Source organism: Scomber japonicus, chromosome 13, assembly GCF_027409825.1.
Source record: "Scomber japonicus isolate fScoJap1 chromosome 13, fScoJap1.pri, whole genome shotgun sequence".
Lineage (NCBI taxonomy): Eukaryota > Metazoa > Chordata > Actinopteri > Scombriformes > Scombridae > Scomber > Scomber japonicus.
In genome coordinates this window covers 7,407,599-7,431,961 of record NC_070590.1, presented here as the reverse complement: position 1 = coordinate 7,431,961, position 24,363 = coordinate 7,407,599, and the positions used below count along the sequence as shown (strand labels likewise).

Genomic DNA, 24,363 nt, shown 5'->3' with positions numbered 1-24,363 from the left:
CAATTCAGTTCACTCCGAAAAGCCTTCTGGTCAGTCTACATTAAAACTACTCATATCAAGCCAGACTAATGAAATCCTTTTTTAGCAGTTTTGCAGCTCCTCAAGGTCAGGTGAGGCGGGTTTGACTGCAGATTTTACAGACTGAGGCCATCAAGCTATCAAGCCAAATTGGACACTGACTTCTATCATATCGGTTTTGATGGGCTTGTATCTGTTTTTATTAAAAGACCAGTATCTGTCTAATATATTTTCACTCTGATATACTGAACTAAACCTACTGTTTGCTGCCTCGCACTTGTATACAGATTGGTTTGAATAAATTGACCCAGATGCCTTAGGGAGAACAAATCAACCTATAAATCAAACCTATAGCCGAGTACAGATCAATGGGTTTCCTGTGTAGATGTGTTTCTTTAATTTTTAAGTAATTTTATTGCATTTTCCTGCCAATAGAAAAGAACAGGTGTTGCATTAGGGTGGCTGGTCTCAGAACGTCATTTATAATTTTTCATTATCCATTTAAGACGCTGGGCCATGTGATATTGAGTGGTCTTGCTTCAGTGCCCCTGCCATTGAACATTCAAGGCTAATTTCAAATGAGCCCTTCAAGCCCTGGAAATACACCAGTAATGACAGTTCAATAAAACATCGCCCAGAACACAGAAATAAAAGATTCTCAGGGAGCTCCACAGAACTGAAGCAGTCCATTACTTGTTTGGTTTTTTGTTTTTATATATACTGTACTATTAATCTCATATGCTAAAAGTCATGCCAATCTATTCTAATCAGATTTTCTTGTTTTAGTTGAGGCATCCTATTTTTCCTATTTTTCCTATTTCTGAGTACCACAGATGAGTGGTGCAAAATAAATACAGCACAACGCTTTCCAGTACCTTGACACATCTCCAACGAGCCTCGTGACTGGAAACTGCAAGTCAAACAGCATTTAAACTAAGATTATTTTGAAGACTTCTTCCCTAAAGCTTTATTTTTAGCCCAGCATTCGTCTCATTTGGATATTTGCCAACCCACAGGCTGGTGTATTTTTTTTCCAACTTTGAGAGTAAAAATAGGTGAGACGCTGTCATTTTTCTTTGCTGGCATTTTTATTTATTTCTTTAGTTCTTTCTTCTTTGAAAATAACCAAGCTGCAGTGTACATCAAGAGCCTATAGCAGATAAACCAGTTCTGTGTGTGCTGTGTGTGTGTGTGTGTGTGCCTGCAGGAATAATTATTAAGGCAACCTAGTTGCACAAGGTGGGAAAGGGTAGAAGGGAGAAAGATGTGAGTGTGTAACGAGGGTATGGGGGGCTTGCCAGGCCATCATAGGCAACACGGACCAACCTCCATCCCCCCGCTGATCATCCTCTCCCCTGGCGTTGTGACGCATGAGACCCAACTGAAGGCAGAGATAAGGCCTTGTGTCTGCACATCACATCTCATGCCTGTGGTCATCCTGCTCATACTGTACCTGGCTAAAGCGAAGGCTCCCTCTTTCTTTGCCTCACTTCCACAGTGGTGTGACACATTCATGTAGAGTGCAACTCCAAATTTAGCATCTAAAAGACGAGAATTAACTAATAACATTGGGGACAGCGCTTGTTTTCTTGCCTAAACATGACTGCAGCTAAGGTTGGAAATGGGCTTCATGACTGCTCAAGGTTTTAGAAGTTATATTGCAGAAGGGGAATATGTGAAAATGTAATTGGTGACAGCTACAATATGGTAACATCTTAAGTATGTGGACCTGTGTTCTTTGGTCTGCTTTTTCGTGGCTTGAGGTACTGCATAAAGGGCATATATAAGGATATATACATATTTAAGGAGCTTTTGGAACTCGAAATCATGGAAAGATATTCCAGTGGAGCCCTTGATTAAATTATAGACCAGTAAATAAACATATCCCCCCTTTAAGATTAATGTTAAAGAATTTTAAGTCTATATTGAAACAACATGCAGATGCTTGTATGTTCATTGGGACAGCTTTGGTCTCTCTAAATGCTCCAGCCATGCAAATTGGAAAGATTGGGGACAAAAATGGTCGATGGACTGTGAAAACCCCAGAGACAACAATTGAAACAATGCCAGGTCCTGATCGCAAGGCTACATCAGTCTGACTTAGCCAATTCAAGTGGGTAACCTCATAAATATCAGTGTTGTTAGTATGAAATTCCCTTAGTAGTATTTCCCTGCTGTGCTGCAGTGTAGGGGTAATAGTACAAAAAGGCAATTCCACATTAAGAAGAAAATACCTTTAGAAAATAAAAGGTTTTTTTTAGACACCTGTCTCTGAGAGTACTGCCTCCAACCTACAGTGGAGGGGAAATGGCAACATATAATTTGGATGTACAAGCCTTTAAAGTATACTTGATCACTACTTTGCAAGATAAAATAAATAAAAACATTGTACTGCATGCTCCAAAGTCACGGTTTTCCAGAACATCAGATCATTTTCACACCCAACATCATTAATCCAACCAACAACAGGCTAATGGAGGGTGTCTCATTTAGCTAAGAGAGCTAAATGAACTTATTTGTTGCACTGCTCTTGAAGCCAGCACACATCCATCACATGAAGAAAAGCTTCATAACAGCTACAAGACACAATCCCAGTAATGCTAGCCATATGTCAGCTTTCATTCTGTGTTCATTTAATACATATGTTATCTCTAAATGGAAACTCCATTTGGCACAGTGTTGTGGCAATCAATTTAGTGAGAATTTATATTTTAAAATGAAATCCAGGATAATTGTGGTTTCTGTTTGGAAACATGCAGCATGAATATTTGAATGTCATCTAAAGGACTCATTTTTTTCCTGCTGCATCCTAATATGTATCATGTAGTGTAGGTCCATGACATTAAAACACAGCTGAGAAAATTGCTCGCCTTCATATAGTCTGTTTGATACACTTAAAGGAAATTAGAGTATATTAGTATAGCATCACCTGCAGATGTAAGACTACAATAGAAGCTGTTGTTGTGTGATCACTCAGTATATCGTAACTTTTAAGTAGCCCAGCTCACATTTCTCACAATCTCCAAGATAATATCAACATCATTATGGAAAATATTTAGAACCCTTTGTCTACCTCTGATTTTGTTTATTTTCATATTTTCCCATATTTTGTTTTATTTTTATTTTTTTCTCTAAACCCCTTTTTCTGGTTTTTGTTGACCAGCTGGTTCATACATCTGCTGCACATACCATGTAACCGTGGCAACTGAGGTTCCACTCCATTATGTTGCATGTCATCTCCTTTCTCTCTTGACCTCCTGCTGTCTAATAAAAGCAAAATGTCCCACATACACTATAAATTTAAAAATATATACGATGCTGTCACACCATCTGCTGTTGCCCATCCACCTACAGTATATAACACTCAACCAAAGCCAGACTTAAGATTTCTGTTAGTTATTTAATTACTGCATTCACATAACAACACATTCTTGCTGATGTTATGCTTACTCTACTCCGACAGATAAGTGATTAATCAATGGAATTGTGAATTATGAATTAGAGTATTAGTATTTTATGTCTTTTATTGTAATCTCTGGCTTTGTATTTTTATTTTGTGCACACATAACCCACAAACATGTCCTTAAGAGACTAACATTGTCACATCAAGATTATGACTTGGACATTAAAACATTTTATGAAAATCCTGCTTTAAGGATATGGGCATTTACCACACATGAACCTATGGGAAGCGCAGGATCCAGTTTTTTTCACAGTATGCAATTAACATCTCGTCCACTGCTTGCATCGATTTTGACCATCAGTTTTTTAATCTGTCTGTTGCAACTTTGTGGAAGTGCAACACTAAATTGCCGGAGTACCTTTTTAAGAGTCATGTGTAAATAATGAGTCGATGACATCACGGCACTAAATTTGTTTTAGCAGTTTGACTACTCAAGATGGAATAAAGTTATGGCCCAAGTTCCGCATTGGATTATGTGAACAAATGAGTTTAACTGCTGTCGGCACAGAATGTGGATGAACAGAGAACTTGGCTGTATTAGTGGTGCTATGTGAATGATCGCACCATATTAAAATATCAATAAAGCATTGCTCGCTTGAAGGACAAGAGCTGCTGCCTTCACTGGAACTGTTTGGAAAATTAATGCAGGTAATGTTATGGAATGAATGTGTGAAAGGTCTTTAGGTGTCTCCACCTTTATTAACCCAGCCAGTCTTTCATTCTGTATCATGTGACCAGTACACGGTCAAATAGAGGCAGCACTTGCACTTGTCCTGATGATCTGTCTCCACCCAGGCAATCTGCTGGCACCATGGAAAATGCCACAGTGAATTAGCAGCAGTGTGACGTCATGTGGCGGCTCAGTGTGTGAAAGCCCTCCTCTGCAAGCCCCCACAGGGCTACTGATAACCAGGGTTGCTAACAGCTTTTGACTTGCAATTAGCTGGTCAAGTTTATCAGCAGCAATAGCCGCAGGAGCTGAAGTGATGGTGCAGCTAGAGCACACTTTCAGTATGTGTCCATGTGCCTATTTGTGTGGCTTCAGGGTAGAAGAGAGTACATGTCAGGGAGATGTTCTTGACTCTAAGTAAGGTAAGCTGTGCTGTGATTAATCAAGGTGGCTGCGGGTATTGTGGTGAATTACTTCTTTTTCTTTCTTTTGTAACTCATACAGATAAGACTACACATCAGCAGACAGAACAATAACACACAAAGGATACCACAGGAGCACATAAGGTCAAACCCTGCAAAATTGCATTAACTGAACCAGAGGGAAAGGCTGTCATCTTAAGAAGTCTTTCCACCACCCACCTCCTCCCCCCACTTTGGCCTGTCTGCATGGCGGAGGAATTATATTACCCAGACCTCCTCCCAGTTATGATGAATCCCCAGCCCTGAGAAGGCTGGCCAGCCCGACCTCCATTTGCAGGAGATTAGATCCTCTGATTACAATGCCAGCTACCTCCCACCACTAGATAAATCTTCGAGGGGAGCCCAAAAGCAAAGCTCTCCAGATCCATTGCAGTTAATAATTTAGTGTTAGAGGGGGACAAGTATTTATGATAATTCCAATGGAGCCGGAGATTTTTGAGTAGATGGGGAAAGCTAAAGAATGGTTTAAAGTTAAAAATGGCATTTGCTGTGACTTAAATTTAGAAATTTCCATATATTGAATTTATACTCTGTGACATTTCTGTCACCAATTATAATACATTACATGAAGGTCTCATGAAAGGTGTAATGTGGGTACATGTTTATTAATGTGCCTTGTAGGTGTTATCCAGTAAAGTTCATGTAAAATGTCACACTGCTGTCAGCCTTCATATTATATGAATTCTGTGTTTGCCTAAAAGCTTTTGTTGGCATATTACGTGTCTGTATAATTGTTTGTAGATCATTATGCAGGGAATGGGCAAGAGAGGAGGTGGTGGGGTTCGGACGTGGTTTGTGTAGTAATCCTGTGCATGGGTGGTAGGAGTCCCATTGGTGCTGGTTGGGCCTTGGGCCTTGTCTCATTTAGTAAAGACTTCCACTTGTTAAGCCCCACTGATGAGGTTTTTTCTCATTCAAATTTAAACAGAATACAGCAATCTCTTCACTGATGAGCTTGAAAAGTGACCTGTAACCTATTCCATGACCCTGATGTCAGACCTGTTTTTCATCCTATGACTGCATTCCTGTGGCTATGAAAGACAAAGTTAACACTTAGCTAGACAGGATGCAGGAATTCATTACTCCTGTCTCTGAGCCAACTGATTGGGTGTCATCTATCCTTGCCACCAAGAAAAACCACAAACAAGAAATCAGAATTCACATCAATCCAAGAGACCTGAACACTGCTTTGAAAAGCTTACATCATCCCACGCATACTGTGGAGGAAGTGGTCACACATGTCAAATGCAACTGTGTTTTAGGTCTTAGATGCAAAGACTTCTTTTTTATACGTTTTTACAGATGCTTTGGACTCAGCTCTGCCAGTGAAATGTTCCAGTGCTCCATGGAACACATTTTTGCTTGATATCTCCTGTGCAATCATAGTCAACGATATAAGCAGAAAAGTGCTCAACTATGCCAGAGAGGTGAACTTGAGGCTTAATCCTCTTAAGTGCAGGTTCCAGCTGAACCAAGTCAGCTATGTTGGCCACAATTTAACGAGTAAAGGCCTTAAAACCAACCCCTCCAAAACAAAAGTAATCAATGAAATGCCAGTGCCAGCAGATGCGCCAGCTCTGCAAAGATTGCAGTTTCCTTCCCACAAGATTTGTCATACTATAATGTGTATACATTGAAAAGGGGTTGTGGCTTTTGCAGGTTCAAAATTCAATGAGGCAAGCTGTTGACCATAGAAATGGAACACCAGCCTCTGGTCACCTTATTGAAAAAGCCTGTAACATGCATCAAGATCATGTTCATGTTCAAAAGTGGGAAACAAATCCAAAAGAGACATACAGCAGATGATACAAACCTACAGACACTCAGCATTATCAACAGATATGAATGGCCCAGCAAACAATGCAGTCTTCCACATGCCCTTTGTCCATATTTCCCCTTCAGAGTTGAATTCACAATTGAAGACAGGGTCATCATGAAAGGTCAAAGGACTGTGTCAGCATCGTACATATTGGGCATCCTGGTGCAGAAGCTACTAAAAAGAGCAAGAGACATCGTTTTTTTGGCCTACAATAGTAGACATCATCATGGAAATAGAGTTGTGTTCTGTGTGTAACAGCACAAAATCACACCAGCAGAAAGAACCACCCCAGCCGCATCCAGATCCAAACCTGCCTTGGTCGACTCTGAAAACAGACAACTTTGAATGGCACAGTCAGCAGTACTTAGCACTAGTGGACTCAAATTCAGTCTGGTATGAGATTGACCTTTGTGACACTACTTCAGCAACAGGCATCTCAAGAGACACTTTCAGTTCGTGGACTACCACAAGCCGGTGCTTTTAAGACTTTGCCACACAGTGGGACTTCACTCATGTTACCAGCAGCTCAGATTATCCCCCATCTAATGAGTTAGCTGAAAGAGCTGTCCACAGCGCTAAGCAACTAATGAAGAAATCTCACAGAGACTGATCTGATGTTTTTCTCAACCTCCTAAATCTCAGAAACATGTCACATGACACAAAGCTAACCTTTCATGAACAGAGACTAATGTCAAGGCAAACATGTACCACTTTCCTGTTCTCAAGGACGCTTCTTGTACTACATATATGTAAGCCACAGGAGGTAAAGTCCAGCTTCTCAATAAGAGCCATTAAAGTTGTGTAATGACAGGTCAAGCTAACCGCTTCAGCCTTTGATGGACAGTATGTCAGGTTTCAGGCCCAGTGAGGTTATAAAATAGACTGACATGGTAAAGAGGATTTGCAGAGCTCAGATCTTACCTCATTCACTCAGAGGGAAAGTTGTATCGGCCCATTTTGCCCATAGTCAAACCTGCCCCAGCACACCTCAACCAAAGTGACAGTGCCCACCAGGATACTTGACTTAGGTCAAAGGACTATAACACTCTCAAAAGAGAAAGACAGGATATGATGGACACTGAGCAGTTCCAGGTTGAGGTGCCTCGAGCAAAGCTACCTTTAAACACAACTGAAAGTGTATACAGAACATGCTCAGGTTGTGTTAGTAAGCCAAATCTGAAATACAGAGACTGAATTCACTTGTCAGTATGCATAGGCATATTGTTCAGGTTAACTCATAAGTGTGATAGGAGCTGACAATGAGTTGTTCAAGTCAATATTTCAAGTGTTTACATTGTTGTAACTTCAGTTTTGTGGCTACGGTAACTGATTCATGTTGTTTACATATTAAGCAGGATGTTTTCTTATATTTTCCACCTCACCTTCCGTTACTCAATATATCTGCTGAATAGTTGTCATTTTGTAAGCTTTTCTACATTTACTACTTAATAGGATAATTTTTTATGTGGAGCATGAACTAAGGAAAGGGGATGTAGATCAGTCACTGTGTCCATATTAGTCTGTTAAGCTTTTGCAGACAGTGTTCTTGGAGGAAGTAATCCTGTGCATGGGTCTTACTCAGAGGCATCCCATTGGTACTGGTTTGTGTGACTGCTGCTATGTCTGTTGCATCCTCAATAGCGTGGTCAATAAACCAGGTTTGAAGTTATACTATTTGTCTTATTTCTGCAAACATACAAATGGTTTGCATGACTGATTTATACTGTACACGTTTAACAAACTCTGGATTACTAAGAAGCACTGATTTGACTGCATAAAAGATGCAAATTAGATTAGACAACAGCCCACATTGTATTGTTTACAGCAGTGGTTTGCAGCACTGTGCCACCAATGCCAGAGAGTCTGTAGGTTTTCATTCTGAGCAAACACAGCAGCAGCTGATTTTCACTGATTTGTTCCACGTTTATAGTTAAAACCAGTGAAAACCGCTTCTGTAGTGTTTGGGTAGAATAAAAGCCTGCAGACTCTAAAGCCTTAGTGACACTCAGCTAAGAGGCACTAGTCTACAGCAAACATACAGCTTCTTTTACACAGCTGTTTCACCCAAATTACATCCAACCCATAATGGCACTGAATCATGCAGATACTGTAGTTTAATGTTTTTGTGTTTTGAGATACACATCTCTGAGGTTTCCACCATAATGCAATACAGGTGAATTGAGTTCATTGTGCTTCTTCAATGGTTCCTATCACACTGTATAATCCACAGACATTTATGACATTTATTGAGACAATTTCTTTAGTAGAAAGTCATTCCTGGGTTATCTGAGATATTGCCTTTGGAAGGGGAAGTTGCTGCAATTCCTTTCAATGATATAAGCTCCACAAACAAAATCCCATTCACATCCATTGTATTGAGTTTAATATCAAATGACAAAAAAAGACAGAAATCTCAAATCCTGGCAAATACAACCAAAATGATCTACATAGTTATACCCCTACTAGTGCCTAGAGTTTATTTTTTTCTTTTTAATTTGGGTGAACTGCTCCTTTAAGTCAAAAGTGATTATTGGCAGACATGGTTTATGTGCCCTCCGCTTCACATCACATTCAAATAACTAAGATATCTAAATCCTTTTTGTATATTTGCTCTGCTGAAAGTATCAACCTTGAAACACTATGGAATGAATTGTGGCACTGACAGCTGTATCCATACTGCTCTATATATCATCTCACATCACTTAGATCCTCTCCCATCGATGTGACCATTACCATATAGATGGTCTCTGACTTCTGACCCTGATCTGTCCTAGGTGTCCATGAATTGTGACTACGTGTTCGTCAATGGGAAAGAGACGCGGGGCTCGATGAACGCCAGGGTCATCTTCAGCTACGAGCACCTGAGTGCACCACTGGAGCTGACGGTGTGGGTGCCCAAACTTCCCCTGCAGGTGGAACTTTCTGACAACAATCTCAGCTTCATCAAAGGCTGGAGGGTTCCCATTCTGCCTGACCGAAGGTGAGGCTCAACTCCACATGGGGATACAGCTACCATGCATGCTTTGTTACAGTTTCTATCATAACACTGTAAAGTACTGAGGTAACTGCTAAGATTTGGGAACATGGCAGTAGTCAGAAGAGGCTATAAACACTGGCTGTCCATCAAAGTCTACATACATACTAAATGTGATTGTACACACACATAATCTGGCTCAACTGTTAGCTTGTTAATAGTGTATTTGATCATCTGATTGTTTATGTTTTTTTTGCCACATCAAATCTCAATGTACCAATGTTGCAGTGTTCCCAGAACTGCTATAAATGATGGCATGTTTCCCAGCACAGGTAGTAGACGCACCAATTTGGTTCGCAACCAATCAATACCCACCCTGTGACTGTGACACATAAACTACGAAAATAAGATCCATGGTGCTATAACCCAGAGTTTGAACCACTGTTCAGTTCATATAATAGTATGTTTCAAGGGAGCACTCTAATACCTCCTCTACTTTCACTTATGTGTACCCTATGATAAAAGCACAGAGCCATAATGCATTAACTGAAGTACAATATATATTGGATGTCTTATTTTGCACCTGATTACCAGAGGACTCATTTTCCAAAGAGCATGAAACCCTGCAGTCCTAAACATTTGAAACCAAAGAGTGGTCCAGCCTTTCTCTCTAGTATGCAGGATTTTATGTGTAGCTGTTTGTTTTGCTCCAATTAGACGGTCTGGCTCATGTACATGGCAGAAATGTACCCTGTGAAATCTTTCTGAAGTACAAATTGATCTGCAGGGTTGTTGTGTATGTGTCATACCCATCTGAACCCATTTTAAACAACAAGAGGTCCAAGATGCAGACTAAATTAGACTTTGAGTAAGTGTGCAAAAAGCTTTTTAGAACAAATATTGGTTGTACCTTCAGACAGATAATGATGTTTTTGGACTGACATGCACAAAGGTTTTTAGAGGGTTATTTTGGAGGGTTATTTTGATTCAAACAATGGTCAGAGTTTAGCAGTTGTTATAACATGTCTTCCAAGAATCTGTTGATGCAGTATTTTACATAACTGCCAATTGTCTTTCATTCGGATATGCAGTAATACAACCATCTATTCTGCATAACCATTTTTTGCCTCATTAAGATGGAGCATATTTGCACTAAATGTCAAAAGTCAGTAAGTGGTTGATTAAATACACATTTTTTAAACATTATGACAGTTCTCTGCAATTATTTTTGTGTTCTGTTTATATCCTGACCATTGTAAGGAATCAAGGCCATTTCTGTGGCCTTCATGTCAATATTATAGAAGCTTTGTCAATAGAAATGAATCTGACAGGCAATAAAAGAATTAATGAGTTTCTGCCTACAAGCATTATAAATATAACACCTTTAGATGTGGAAAACTATGGTACCAATGAGAGATTAAGGTTGTTAAAGCCAGGACCCCGATGACAAATGTGGTCTTGGGTTAAAGAACCTTGGCTCATTAAAATATTCTAGCATTCTTGTCATGCATAGAGCTGTAACAAACAGGCCCACAACCCTTCATTTAGGAATTATTTAATGGGAGCATTAGCACTCACGTGGGTGGCTGCTGTCGTCGTTGCTGGAGTACATCACCTTAGACCAAATCCATTTCTACTCAACCTGAATACAAATGGCTTGTTTAAGGAGTTGTTTGAAAAATGAAGGTATTTCAAATGACCTAGAGTGGTTGGAAAACATCTTGCGTTGCCTCATTTTTCAAAGATCCCCAATGGGCTATAATGGGCAATAGATGGTGTGTTATTTTGACATGCAAAATGTCTATTAAATCCCCACTTTAGCACCATTTATTCATTCATTGTTTTGAAAAAGAATTATATATAGGCTTTTATCAGATTTGTGAGATGTTCAGACCTTATTACTTTGAATGGTGTTTGCCGTTTGTCCAGTGTTTACCAGGCCCCAGGGTTTGCTGGCAGTCTCATATGATATAACTCTCATAAAACAATATTACCTTTGTTACTGAATGTTCCATGAATATTAATATCGCATTGGACCGCATTGTTTCAAGCAAATTGGTTTGGTTTGAAAGTTTCTTTATTTAAAGTATGCATCTCTACAATTCTTCCAACCCATTTTCTATGCACATAACTTCCCTTGTGCCTTCATGAAAATAGTAATCAAGGACCCCTTGGGAGCTATTTTAGGTTGTTATGATTGCCACACAGCCAGGCCAGAAGAATTCATTTCACTGCAGGTGAAGCATTTCTTTCTTCCATGCTGGCATTTGGATTTACTGAGCATATCATTTTCTTTACTTTTCCCAGTAGTTCTATCATCAGGCAACATCATTTCTGGCGGTGGTGCTGGACAAATCTTCTCATGTGTACAAAATAGCAGGTTTTGTTTCTTTCTCTGTTGCCTCATCCACAGCTGAAGCAGTATCACAGCAAGTTGCCTCTCTCTCATGCATGGTGCTATTCAAATGTGAAATATGCTGTTTTTCTACATCAAAAAGTTATAACAGCTTTAATTTGAGGCCTTAATGTAATTACCATATAACCCAGAGGTGTGGGCTAGTGTAAAGTAATGTAGCTTGGATTTATGTCACTAATATTATTATGGACAGGGGACTTGACAAAATTGATAAAGACTCAAATCCCTCCCCAAGCCCAAAGAGGAAGATTGAGAAACAGACCAGTGTTCAGACTGGAAGCTGGAAATGAATGATTGTAACTCAATGGCAGGATTTCTTTAAGGCAGAGAGCAAAGAGAGGGATGAGTGCTTGTGGAATGAGAATTTGCTCTGATTACATTTGTTTGAAAAGACATTTTATTTAACAGGCAATAGATCAATTCTTGCTTGTGTTTGCATTTTTTTACTGATTGATTCAGTAGTATTTGGTTTGTTTTGTAAACAGCCTACATCTCATTTGATGGATAACTCTAGTTGTCAGAGTGTGAATGCTGAGGCGCTCCATGAATCCCAGTGGATTAAGTCTGGAAATGTAATACACCTTTCATGTGTGGCACATTCACATATAGGCACATGTGGTTTCAGATATTTCACACATTAAATGTAAGGTATCACATGGGGAAACATCAGTTTCTCATGTTGACAGCCAAACAAGGTCCACTAATTTGCTTATTCTGGAGCTTTGACTGTATAACATGATTATGAGAAGCTCAAGGACTTCTGTCTTTAAAAGCTGACCTTAATAGTCCATCCTTGACAATGAAAATTCAACATGTGGGCATATGTGTTTTTTGGAATTTGCAATTTCACATATAATCCAATATGAGGCGTTCAGGTGGTCTGTGGATTTAAGAACATGTCATAACAACATCTGCAGTTTGAGTCAAGTCAAGTTTTGAATGACATTCCACATCTCTTTTCCTCATTTCCCATCAGTTCTCTACTTCCTACAATCATAAAGGGGGACTTAAAGAGGCTTAATCCAAATAAATTGCATGTGGGACATATGGAAATGACATATTTCTCATGAGAAATATAATATTTCATATGTGAAGGATAACATTTCACATGTATTTCATGTGTGTTTTTCAAGTCAAGTGTATTTTAATTTGTATAGCCTAATATCACAAATCACAAATTTGCCTCAGGGGGCTTAATATGTACATGAATACAGACTCTTGATTTGAATAAGGAGAGGAAACCTTTTAATGAGAAAGAAAATAGAAGAAACCTCAGGGAGAGTAACTGAGAAGGGATCCCAGGACAGACAGACATGCAATAGATGTTTGGGTACAGAATAGACCAAGAAAACAAAATTACAGAAATACAGCAATCTCATTCATGATCCTCAGTAAAATTCATTCCACATACTACTAATTTATTATTCTGCATCAATGGCGAAGACACCCAAAGTTTAGTATTTTAATTAAACTTGAGTATCAAGACTCGAGACTACTTTATGACTTGCACAAAAACAACCTGGACATCCATTTAAGAAGACAGTATCACTGCCAACAACCGCCTACAAGAAAACCAAGATGCCAGAGAGAGAGAGTAGAGTGAAGAGACAGCGACAGATTTTATGAGAAGTCATTTTCATTTTGAGAAACGATAGCACCGACAGAAGTTAGCGTGTTCCAGGTGTCTCGACCTTGATCCTGTTTGTTTACAATGATTATGAAATGCTGTGATAATGAATTTGGGGATGTTTACAAAGGCCACACAAAGCACTCTAAATAATATTGCAAAAAAAAAAGATGGTGAGTAAGAATTTGAATACAATGCTCGTTAGTCATTTCACAGTAACACCCCAGTAACACCAAATTGTGATGATTATCTTCATCAGACTCTGCTAAGCTGCTTTATTTTGTCATTATTTGACTGAATGATTGTCTTCTTAGTATCTCCTCTCCTGCTTGTTTTCCTCCTCTTGCGAGCACTCTGACTCTCCTTAACACCACCTCTAACCTCCCACACTCTCTCCCTCGCCTCCTTAACTCTTTTTATTTTCATTTCTGTTGCAGTTCCTCCCATCTTACATTCCTTCTCTTCTGCAAAGTGACACATTCTGAACTTTCATGTGCAGCAAGGTCTTTTGGCCTGCAGTGGGCCTTTGCTACAGTGCTGCAGAATTGCTCACTGGCTGCATTATCCAGTAACATGCTCTAAAAAAGGAAGGAAAGTGTAATCGGGCGGGCAGTCTGTGTGCACTGAAGCTTCATCTTGTACGGTTGTATCAGAGACTCTAATAAGAACAGACAATATTCTTCTGGGAGAGAAAAAATATCAACCTTATTTTCAGGTACAGACTCGGGAAGGTAAACTTTCACTGACCTAAGCCAAGACTTGTGAAACTCCTTAACACAGACAGATAGAGTCTTACTGTCTCCTTGGGTTTTCCTCTACCTTTAACTGAATGAGTAACTGGGTGTGCAGTCTCAGCATCTGCTGTGGAGTTAACTTGCTTACCTTCAAAGTGCAACAGCAACTACATGTCCTGAAGCTACACTGTCAGTCTTAAACACACAGAGGCCTGCAGGATGAAGTCCAGATGACATCCAACCCAGAGAGTTAATGTGAAATACAAAAGTGCACTATACCTAAGATCAGGTTTAGGTTTCAGTTTTCCAGATTAGTGTCTTCTTGAATTAAGTTACTTCTAAGATGATAGAAAACATCAGGCAGCTGCTTTTGATTAGTTTTTCTCTTTTATGATTATTTAGGCACAAAACCTAGAAACAGGTACTCCAACAGTTTAGCTTTGTACTCTTTTTGAAGTTAGGGAACTCATTAGATAGATAGATAGATAGATGGATAGATAGATAGATAGATAGATAGATAGATAGATAGATAGATAGATAGATAGATAGATGGATAGATAGATAGATAGATAGATAGATAGATAGATAGATAGATAGATAGATAGATAGATAGATAGATAGATAGATAGATAGATAGATAGATAGATAGATAGATAGATAGATAGATAGATAGATAGATAGATATGAATTAAAAGTAAAATAAGAATAAAGATACTAAGAACAGTATACTAAACAAATAAAAACCAAGGTCCACATTAATGTGCTGAGGCTGTGTGATAACGATAAGGCAAGATTAGAAAAAAACAAATGATCAAAATTGTTCTAACTGAAATAGTGAAACTGGAATATCCTGAATTGTATCCCCTATTATGGGTCAAGCTCCAAAAAAACTAGATCCTACATTTCCCCTAATGCACCCATTCTTTTGTTAGATCCTTCCTGCCAGGCAAGCATCTATATCTTCATAACTTTACACCTGCCGTTTTCAACACAGCCACATTTTTCTTAATTAGTAGCCCAACCTGAGACAGAGTGCAACACTTAAAGATGTCATCATGGGTTATATTCCCATACTTGACAAAGTGGTCAGTAAGTAGTACTCCTCATCTTAACTATATAGAAAGGACTCTCTCTGTCTGTGTGTGTGTGTGTGTATGTATGTATGTATGTATATATATGGACGTGCAGTGTCGTATTTGATGCAATTTGGACACAATAAAGTTGCTCTGTATACTACAAGTGTTTAGCTTTGACCATTTTTGGCAATTTGGACACACAAAATGTTTCATATTACTACATTTTGATGAAACATGCCAACAGCTAGCTGCTCAGCTCCATGTACAGTGTTACGTCACAATGGGGCTTCGGGGCTCTGACCTGATGCAAGCATACGGAGCATCTCTCCTGCAGACTGCTGAGAGCTGAAGAGTCGATTCCACTGGACAGTATAGGAAGAGACAGCAGATATGTTGGTACTTAGTTTATCCGACTGAAGGTGAAAGTGTCAGAGTCAGAAAACATAACCCTAACCCTAAACCAATATCTGTAATATTTCAGTTAAAGTATTTCTGTAACATGCTTGTCAGGCCACATTAAAGCCACATACAAGTGCTACTACCCAGAACTGTATTATGTATTCTCAAAACCTTTCTAATGTGTGATTTAGTATGTGAGCTAGATCATTGTTTAATTTCTTTAAATCTCAAATGTCAAAATTGCTATAGTAAAAACAGGTTGTTGTATTGCCCCTTGTAGTTACAGGCTATTTCTGTTATATTGTTAGTTTCGTTCTTGTTTTTTTTTTGACCGCATACTTTGTACTAATGTGTACTAAAGTACTGTAGCACTAACTAATGTACTCAAATCTCTGTAGCTTTTACCTGTCAAGGCAATCATCCCCTTTAGTATTGAATTCACAGTGGCTTTGCTACACTGTTAGAAAATCACACAGCTGCCATGAAAGAGCTTTACTTTTTTCTTTTTTTACCTCAGTGTTACAAATTCAACCAACCATAGTAGCACAAGTGATACATCTACAACCTGTGCTTAATCATAGAGGAAAAGGTTCATGAGGTCAAGTTAAAGTTACTTGAATTAATAACTACAGGCAGGTATCTCCAATGACCCATGACAGCTTTTATTCCTAAACATCTCATAACCTGCCAGTGCAAAGTTATAGGCAGAGCAGAGTGCTGAAGTACTGGTGGGAATGATGAGGTGTGGAGAGGAGTGTGTTACGATTAAATAATTATCAAACCCAACAATATATTTTGCTGTTAAAAGAGCGTATTCAAAGTATTTATGAGACCTCAGGACAGAAGTGCTTAGCCTGGTAATCAGACCTTTTCCTTGAATCATTGGGTCAGATATATATACTTTGTCGGTGGCTGACAGTCCCGCTGCCTCTCCTGAACCTCAAGTCGTGTCGATACTTAAGTCAAAGAAAGATTAAGCAGAGGAGTGCTTTTTAAGGAGGAACTGGCAGACTGTCAAGCCTGCTCAGGGAAGTTGGGTAACTCATACATCTTGTTGTAGAGCAGATTGCACTCGGTGGGGGATACACCTGGCATGTTTAACCCTGCTGCTCAGGGATCCTGTGAAATAAGAAGGGCAACAGTCCAAAACTCTTCTCTTTGGTGTTTATCATGCCTTCCCTGCTGGCTCGGAGGACTTTTTTTCCACATCGCTGCTACATCAGAACAGATAATGTGTTGGATTTGTATGGAGGGGTGCCGACTTTCTCATCAGTGTTATGATGTCAAATTATGAAAGAAAGGAAGTAGAGACCCTTAAGAACAGACGGCACAAATTGAGATGTAGCATCATGCCACAGTGCTGAGCGTAATTTGGCAGCAGCTGCTTGGTTTTAAAGAAGCGACAAGCTGTGATTGGTGATGGTTTTAGACTTCATCAGGGGTTCTCAATCTTTTTGGTGGCCAATTCCCGACACACTTGGCCAAATCATGGTTATCGCATTTATAGAGTCTCAAGTTTTTTAATCTCAGTTTTTATATGAAGGAAACGGCATCAAAGACCACATCCACAGCTGCCCAACATTAACACCCACAATATTCATGACTGGTTTAAGACTGCTTCTGTATTTTCTGTGTTCTTGTTACCAGCTAATGATTGCTATTTCAATTATTCCCTTTTCTCTCTATCCAAGGAGCACCAGAGACAGTGACGCTGATGACGAAGAGGATGATCGCCGAGTGAGCCGAGGCTGCACCCTGCAGTACCAGCGGGCTCTGGTCAAGGTTCTCACCCAATTCCATACCACATCCACAGAGGGCACCGACCAAGTCATCACCATGCTGGGACCCGACTGGCAGGTAGATGTCACAGACCTGGTCCAGGACTCCCTGAAGGTGGGCGATCCCAGGATAGCAGAGCTGGTGGACAGGACAATCCTAGTGGGTTTGGAGCTAGGATCCACCGTGCTGAAGGTAAGCAAGACCACCTTTCCACCTTTCGAGAGCTCACATAGATCAGGAGTGAAAATGAAGTGTCTCGTAGATGACAAATGATTTGACTGAGTGAGGAGCTTGGAATTGGAAATGGTGTTCCTTGAATGTGCACTCCACTGCTTCCACGCACAAAATGAAAGTTGAGTATAAAGAGATGAGGAAGAAAGATTTAAAAGTCATAATACTTTCTGAATTTACAGCAGCTGTTCATTGCAAAGGAAACTAGGACTTTTGAAGTTTTGTTGATGCCTTGATTAAAGGATAATGATGGTTCATCACAACTCTGGTCTTACTTTCATAAGTTTTGGTCGTCATTTCTATTTCTTATGATAATATTGTGCTCACTAAAGCAGGAGGACTTCAAAGACAAGCCTTAGAGCACCTCTTAATATATCTTCACTGCATCATAGGTCCAGTCGGGGGGAGGGGGGCATTACATGATCTTTTTTTGATGCAAAAACTCCAAAACTATGTAATGTATTATTGGGAGAAGTGAAATCTTTGTTGTGTAATAAGGTCTTAAACCTGTTTATAAAAAGGTGCAATGGCCATGTCTCGATGGTGTAAGTGTTCATTAAGGAGTTCTCCACTGTAGTCATCTTTCAAAATACTGGATTTTGAAATTATTCTGCTTGAGTCTCGAAATGAGGACTTAAACTGGTTTAGTCTAGTGGTTCTTCCCATTGTGTTTTAGGGTTAGTTTTTTTGTTTTTTTTGTTAGCAAGCTAGTTTGGTGTTGTAGTGGTGTTTTATGTTCCCACTCTTCATAATAGGTGTGTTTTCATTGCAAATCAAGCACAATAGGCTCATACTAAAATCAACATGTATATCTCAGTCCAATCATCCTTAATTTCATTCATTCATTTATTCATTCTCAACCTTTCTTTTTCTTTTATCTGTTAGTTTTGATATAGACATCAGCTGAAGCTCCTTCATTCGATAATATACAATACATATGAGTTGAGGTGATAGTGATGTGTCACTCAAAAGTGGTCCGGGTCAGGATACAGTTTTGTTTTTTTTATTTCCAGCTTGGATTAAGGTGTTGTTCAGACTGGATGTGGACCAGAGTCTGCCTTTTGAGTTTGTGTGCACTGATCACACAGAACAGACAGGTTGTAAATGAACAAACAGCTTAGCCAGAATATCTATGACAGTTTAAAAGCGAGCGCCTGGATTTCATAAAAATAAGACCAAAGTTAAAATATGCATGATTTACAGTATTCTTGAAGTAGTAGATTAACAATCATGCAGCAATTATGTTTCTCTTTGACCTTTTGTCTTTATGACTATCACTTCTCTCAAGTAACAGGTATTCTTATATCTATATCTGCCCTCTCCATGGATTTCATTGCTATGTGGCAGTGCAGTGAAGTTTATTTTGAAAAGATAGAGATGGGCAATATTTTCCTCATGCGGCTTTTGAATTGCTAAGAAGTTAAGTCTATTTTCCCATTTCCAAATTTTTTCTTTCATTTATTTTCACTTTACTTTTTCTATGTCAGAAATGTGAAGGTAATGCATTAAAAATATTCTTGGCAGCTTCTTTTCCCTTCCACTTAGTCCGCTAAGTTGTGTGGTGAATTGTATGTTTACTCTCCCAATGTTATCTTCCTCCAATCTCCCGTATGCGAGTATAGTTGGAAGTTGTCAGCTTTATCTGCCACCCCTGCCTTTTGATCTCTACCTTATGGGGCTTTACTGAATGAAGGCAAGTCATGCATAAACGCAACTTTGCACAACAGACACAGCAGAGTTGCCCCTTATCTCCCTCATACACACACACACAAAGACACACACACACAAATTCACACAGAAAATTAAAAAATGTGCGAATGCCAACGTGCACACAAAATATTAACACATATTCATGAGAGAGAGAAAAGTTGATGTTTTTAAATTCTATTTTAAACCATATTGCTCTGATTTTGATTAAATGTGAAGCTTTCAAGTGTATTATTATGTTTTCATGTATTTAAAAATGTTCATATACATTTAGCTGGAAACGTACTGTAACACTTGCTGAATTACTTTTTCTCTCATCATTAGGAGAAAATGTTAATTAAAGTACTAAAAAAGTAAAAAAGTAAAAAAAAAAAAAAAAAAATTAAATGAATTAAAAAATCAATTCTTGTATGAGAATCGACTTTTAAAAATCGCCAGAAAAAAATCGATTTTTCGATTTTGGCCCAGCCCTACTATTCAGTCATGCAGTGTATGAACATTACTTATAGGAGACAAGGTTGTTAAAGTGACAGTGGATGGCCTGATAGGACCTGATTAGTTCTGACTATAAAACAACACACAGTAAATGCCACTACACTGAGGAAATGAATAGAAAAGATACTCATTTGCTTTTACTGATAAAAAATAGCTTAATTTGATTAAACAAACTACAAAGAACTTGAATTAACTCTAAATGGAAAGATCTTAGGAAATATATGAAATGGGAAAAAAAATAACTATCAGAATCAGAAATCAAGTTCATGTCTTTGAAGAAAGATGGGAAAAATGGGTTAGATACATAACAGAATGATTGATATTTCATTATACTATTTAACTGATATATCTGATGAACTAATATAGTTGTTTGTTTGTTGTTGTTTTTTTTTGTCTTTTTCTTTTATTAGGCTATGTCTGTAACACAAATTTATAAAATGCCACTACACTAATTTTAATTTCAACAAAATCTTAAAGGCATCTTGAAGCTGCATGTTCTGCAGTTTTAAGCAGCAGTTAATTACTATTTTCATTATTTGTTTGATTAATTCAGTTGATCAACCCGACAACTCCCAAATGAGTTCAGATACAAGAAAGAAAAGCATCAACATCATTTAAGAAGCTGGTAACACAGCATGTCTGGCATTTGGATTAATGATTCCAATGAGGAAACAAGTATAAGTATAGTTGTCAGTTGATTATCTGACAAACAACTAATCAATAAATTGACTTATTATATCAGTTCTCGTGCAGCTGCAATTACGTGGGCCATGAGTGGTCCCATTTCCTTGTAGGGAAGGTGCATCTTGCTGCTGAATTGCCTGGAGGGTCATTTTACAGATCTTATGAGTAAATGTGTTGTAATTGGTACAACAAGCTTTTGAAAATTACAATATGATTGTTTGGGTAAATATTATTTCCAGTATTTTATAGCCTAGCATAAAACTTATGACTCGTGGGTAGTTCATTGGTCATTTATGGGGGACAAAGAGAAGTTGAAGATTGGTGAGAGTTTTGATCACCATGAAAGATCACAGTTTCAGACTGTCAGGAGAAGAATAGCTGCCTGATGGATGTGTCTGATGATGGCAAAATAGGGAGGAAAGATATAAGCCACCAATCCATCACTTTAAATGAGCAATGGATCATTTGTAATCTGTTGAAAGGTATGAATAATTATACATCAATTTACCACCAGACGTAACTTTCCACATTGACTCAGTGATTGTAATAATAAATAAATAAAGTGTTCAGAAATGATTTTATCCCTTACACATTTTTTTTTTTTAGTATTGCAGATTGATGCCAAGTCTGGAGATGTTAGATTACTAAAAAACTAACGTAATTGGATTGCAGTCTTCCATCAGGTAGCCCCTGAGGCAAATTACAGTACGTGATGTTGTCCTTCTCTTTTTCGGGGGATATCATTTAATCACTTTTCTAAAGGTCAGAAATAAGGGCAGTTTATGTATATTTACAGGTGGATGTCGTTTTTTATCCGTGCAGTCATTTGTCAAACTTCCCCAGCATTTAAAGTTAAATGATCGGTGTGTGGTCGCTGAGTCCGAACTGAAACTCCAGCTGCCTCATGCACCTGCAGCTCAGTCCCTGTAGGTGTGAATGAATAAATGAAAGGCACAACTTTTAAAAAAAAAATCCTCAAAGACTCATGTTAAAACACCATGAAGGAAACAGAAATGAGAAAATGAGATCTCTGCGGACTCGCTTCCCATTCAACATGAATGATGGATGGCTTACAAAACTCAAATTACAAAGAAGTTAAAGAGATCCCCTGCTCACAGTCAAATTGTTATGCTGCTTTTCTGAAAATGAATAGTATATATACTGTTTCATAAAAATGGTCCTCTTACTGAAATGTTGAGTCGGTCAGAGGATTTTTAAATAGTCTTTGAGTCTTAGGAGACTGATTCAAATTGTCCACTGAGCTCATGAATATGAATAAAGAAAAAGGAGCAGCTTTTGTCTATTTAGTTCAATATTCCAGACAGTCATTTAATTTCTTTCTTTATGTAAGGTTGGTTGATAATTATTGCATGAATTAAGTCTTTCAATGTTAAATCTGACAGGCCTGCTCTAAGTAAAGGCAGAGAAAAGGCAACATCTGAGGTTTTAAGGTTAAATTTTAGAGACATCACATCTTGATTATAGTGTAAAGAGTGTGTTTACATTCTTTGGTTAAGGACAAAGTGATGACTTTCTAAGAATGGACCAGACCTGGTGGGAGTTGGGGGATTAATCCAAAGGATTACTGAACAATAGCTGCCTCTCAGAGTGAAAAGCCAGAGTTGGACTGAATTCAGTGTTCGTCCTCTGATCAGAGATGATTTAATTACAATGAGCAAACATGAACCACTCTTTCTAACAGAAAGCAGAATATATATAAAATTGAGTTTAATCTACAGAATCGTTCATCACACCGGAAAATGATTGTCCAATATTTACTGTACTGTTAAAACAATATAGTGTGTGTCTCAATAATGTGGTTCCTATTTAAAGTCCTACTGGAATAACATTTAATCATCATGTTTTTAAATTTTGTTAACCCTTGTGTCGTCCTCCTGGGTCAAATTGACCCCGTCTGTTTTGACTGTTCCTTCTTTTCTTCCTTCCTTCCTTCCTTCCTTCCTTCCTTCCTTCCTTCCTTCCTTCCTTCCTTCCTTCCTTCCTTCCTTTCCTTTCCTCCTTCCTTCCTTCCTCCCTTCCTCTTTTCCTTTCTCCTTCCCTCCCTCCCTCTGTCCTTCTTTCCTTCCTTCCTCCCTTCCTCTTTTCCTCCCTCCTTCCCTCCCTCCCTCTGTCCTTCTTTCATCTGTCCTTCCTCCCTCCTTTCCTTCCTTCTTCCTCCCTCCCTCCTTTCCTTCCTTCTTCCTCCCTCCCTTCCTTCCTTCCTTCTTACTCCCTCCTTCCTTCCTTCTTCCTCCCTCCCTCCTTCCATCTTCCTCCCTTCCATCCATACTTCCTTCCTTCCTTCCTCCCTTCCTTCCTTCCTTGACTCGAGGACAACAGGAGGGTTAATAGTTTTTATATCATTATTATTATTAGAATATAGAAAAAAAGATATTTGAAAAAATGGCATAAATGCTCCTTTTTGGTTGTAGTTGGCTGGAGGGGGCATGTGACAATACCTGGCAGGCAGTGTTACATCAATAAAAACAGAGACAATGGACATAAAGTGTGTCTAACAGGGATTTTGAACAGAAATCACAAAACCATCATTTAAAAGTTTCAAAGTGACATTTTCAGGTATGTTTACATGCTGTGTAATAAGCTGCAGCTGAGAAGCCAATTAGTTATCTAGCCTGCAGTGAATGTTTGTTTGGTGGCTTGTTCAACAAACTAAGGTGCAGGACAAGACGTGTTCATATTTGAAAGTTAGATAAGAAGTAGACTTTATCAGGAAAGCTTATGTGGGATGTCGTTCAGAGTTTGAGGCTCTTGTGTTGTGTAGCAGGCTCAGTGAGACCGTTTGCTGGCTATGATAGTTATTAAGTTATTGTTAAGTTTTCATTTGCTGTATCAAAATAGGAATTCACCCTGTCTGTTTTGACTGTTCCTTCCTTCCTTTCTTCCTTCCTTCCTTCCTTCCTTCCTTCCTTCCTTCCTTCCTTCCTTCCTTCCCCCCTCCTACCTTCCTTCTCTTACTTCTTTTCTTTCCTCCCTCCCTTCTTTCCTTTCTTCCTTCCTTCCCTCCTTCCTTCCTCCTTTCCTTCCATCTTCCTCCCTTCCATCCATACTTCCTTCCTTCCTTCTTCCTCCCTTCCATCCTTCCTTCATTTATTTCTTTCCTTCCTTCCTTCATCCTGTCCTTCTTTCTTCCTTCCTTCCATTCTTCCATCCTCCTTTCATTCCTTCTTCCTCCCTTTCTTCCTTCCTTCCTTCCTCCTTTCTTTCTTTTTTCCTCCCTTCCATTCTTCCTTCCTCCTTTCCTTCCTTCTTCCTCCCTTTCTTCCTTCCTTCTTCCTTCCTTCCTTGACTCGAAGACAACAGGAGGGTTAAACAAATTAATATAAAACAAAGGGCACGGATATGAAATTAAAGAATTTAAAATATATGTTTCTCCCTTTTAGATTCAGTTTTTTTCCTAAATGAGAACACAGGACATGTTATTCACAGAGCAAAAAGACAAGTTCAGCTGTACTTAAAAAAACTAACTTCCCTCCATTTAAATTCAGATTTATTCTACAGATAAAATGAACAATGAAAAAAAACAAGAGCTGGGGTTTTGTTAAGTAAATAGGCAACACAATTTCCACCCACTACACAAATAAATATAGATATACTGCAGTCAGACTCTTCAAATATAAACATTGCTTTTAAATAGACAGACTTCTAGGCAGTAGACAGGCAGATCTCTTCACATGAAACTCAACTCTATAGATAAGATAATAAATATATTGAAAAATATTTGTGCTCCTCACAGCTTCATCAAACAAACTGTAACCTTCAAATCCTGTA

The 24,363-nt window shown here is 38.7% G+C and overlaps 1 protein-coding gene across 1 annotated transcript in view; it reads left to right on the top strand.

The window, feature by feature from the left end:
* Positions 1 to 24,363, top strand: part of tmem132e (transmembrane protein 132E) — a 115,827-nt gene that overhangs the window by 76,075 nt on the left and 15,389 nt on the right. The window contains exons 6-7 of the mRNA XM_053331500.1: positions 9,227 to 9,432; positions 17,370 to 17,649. Of these exons, the coding sequence (XP_053187475.1) occupies positions 9,227 to 9,432; positions 17,370 to 17,649 (486 nt within the window). The remainder of the gene's footprint in view (positions 1 to 9,226; positions 9,433 to 17,369; positions 17,650 to 24,363) is intronic.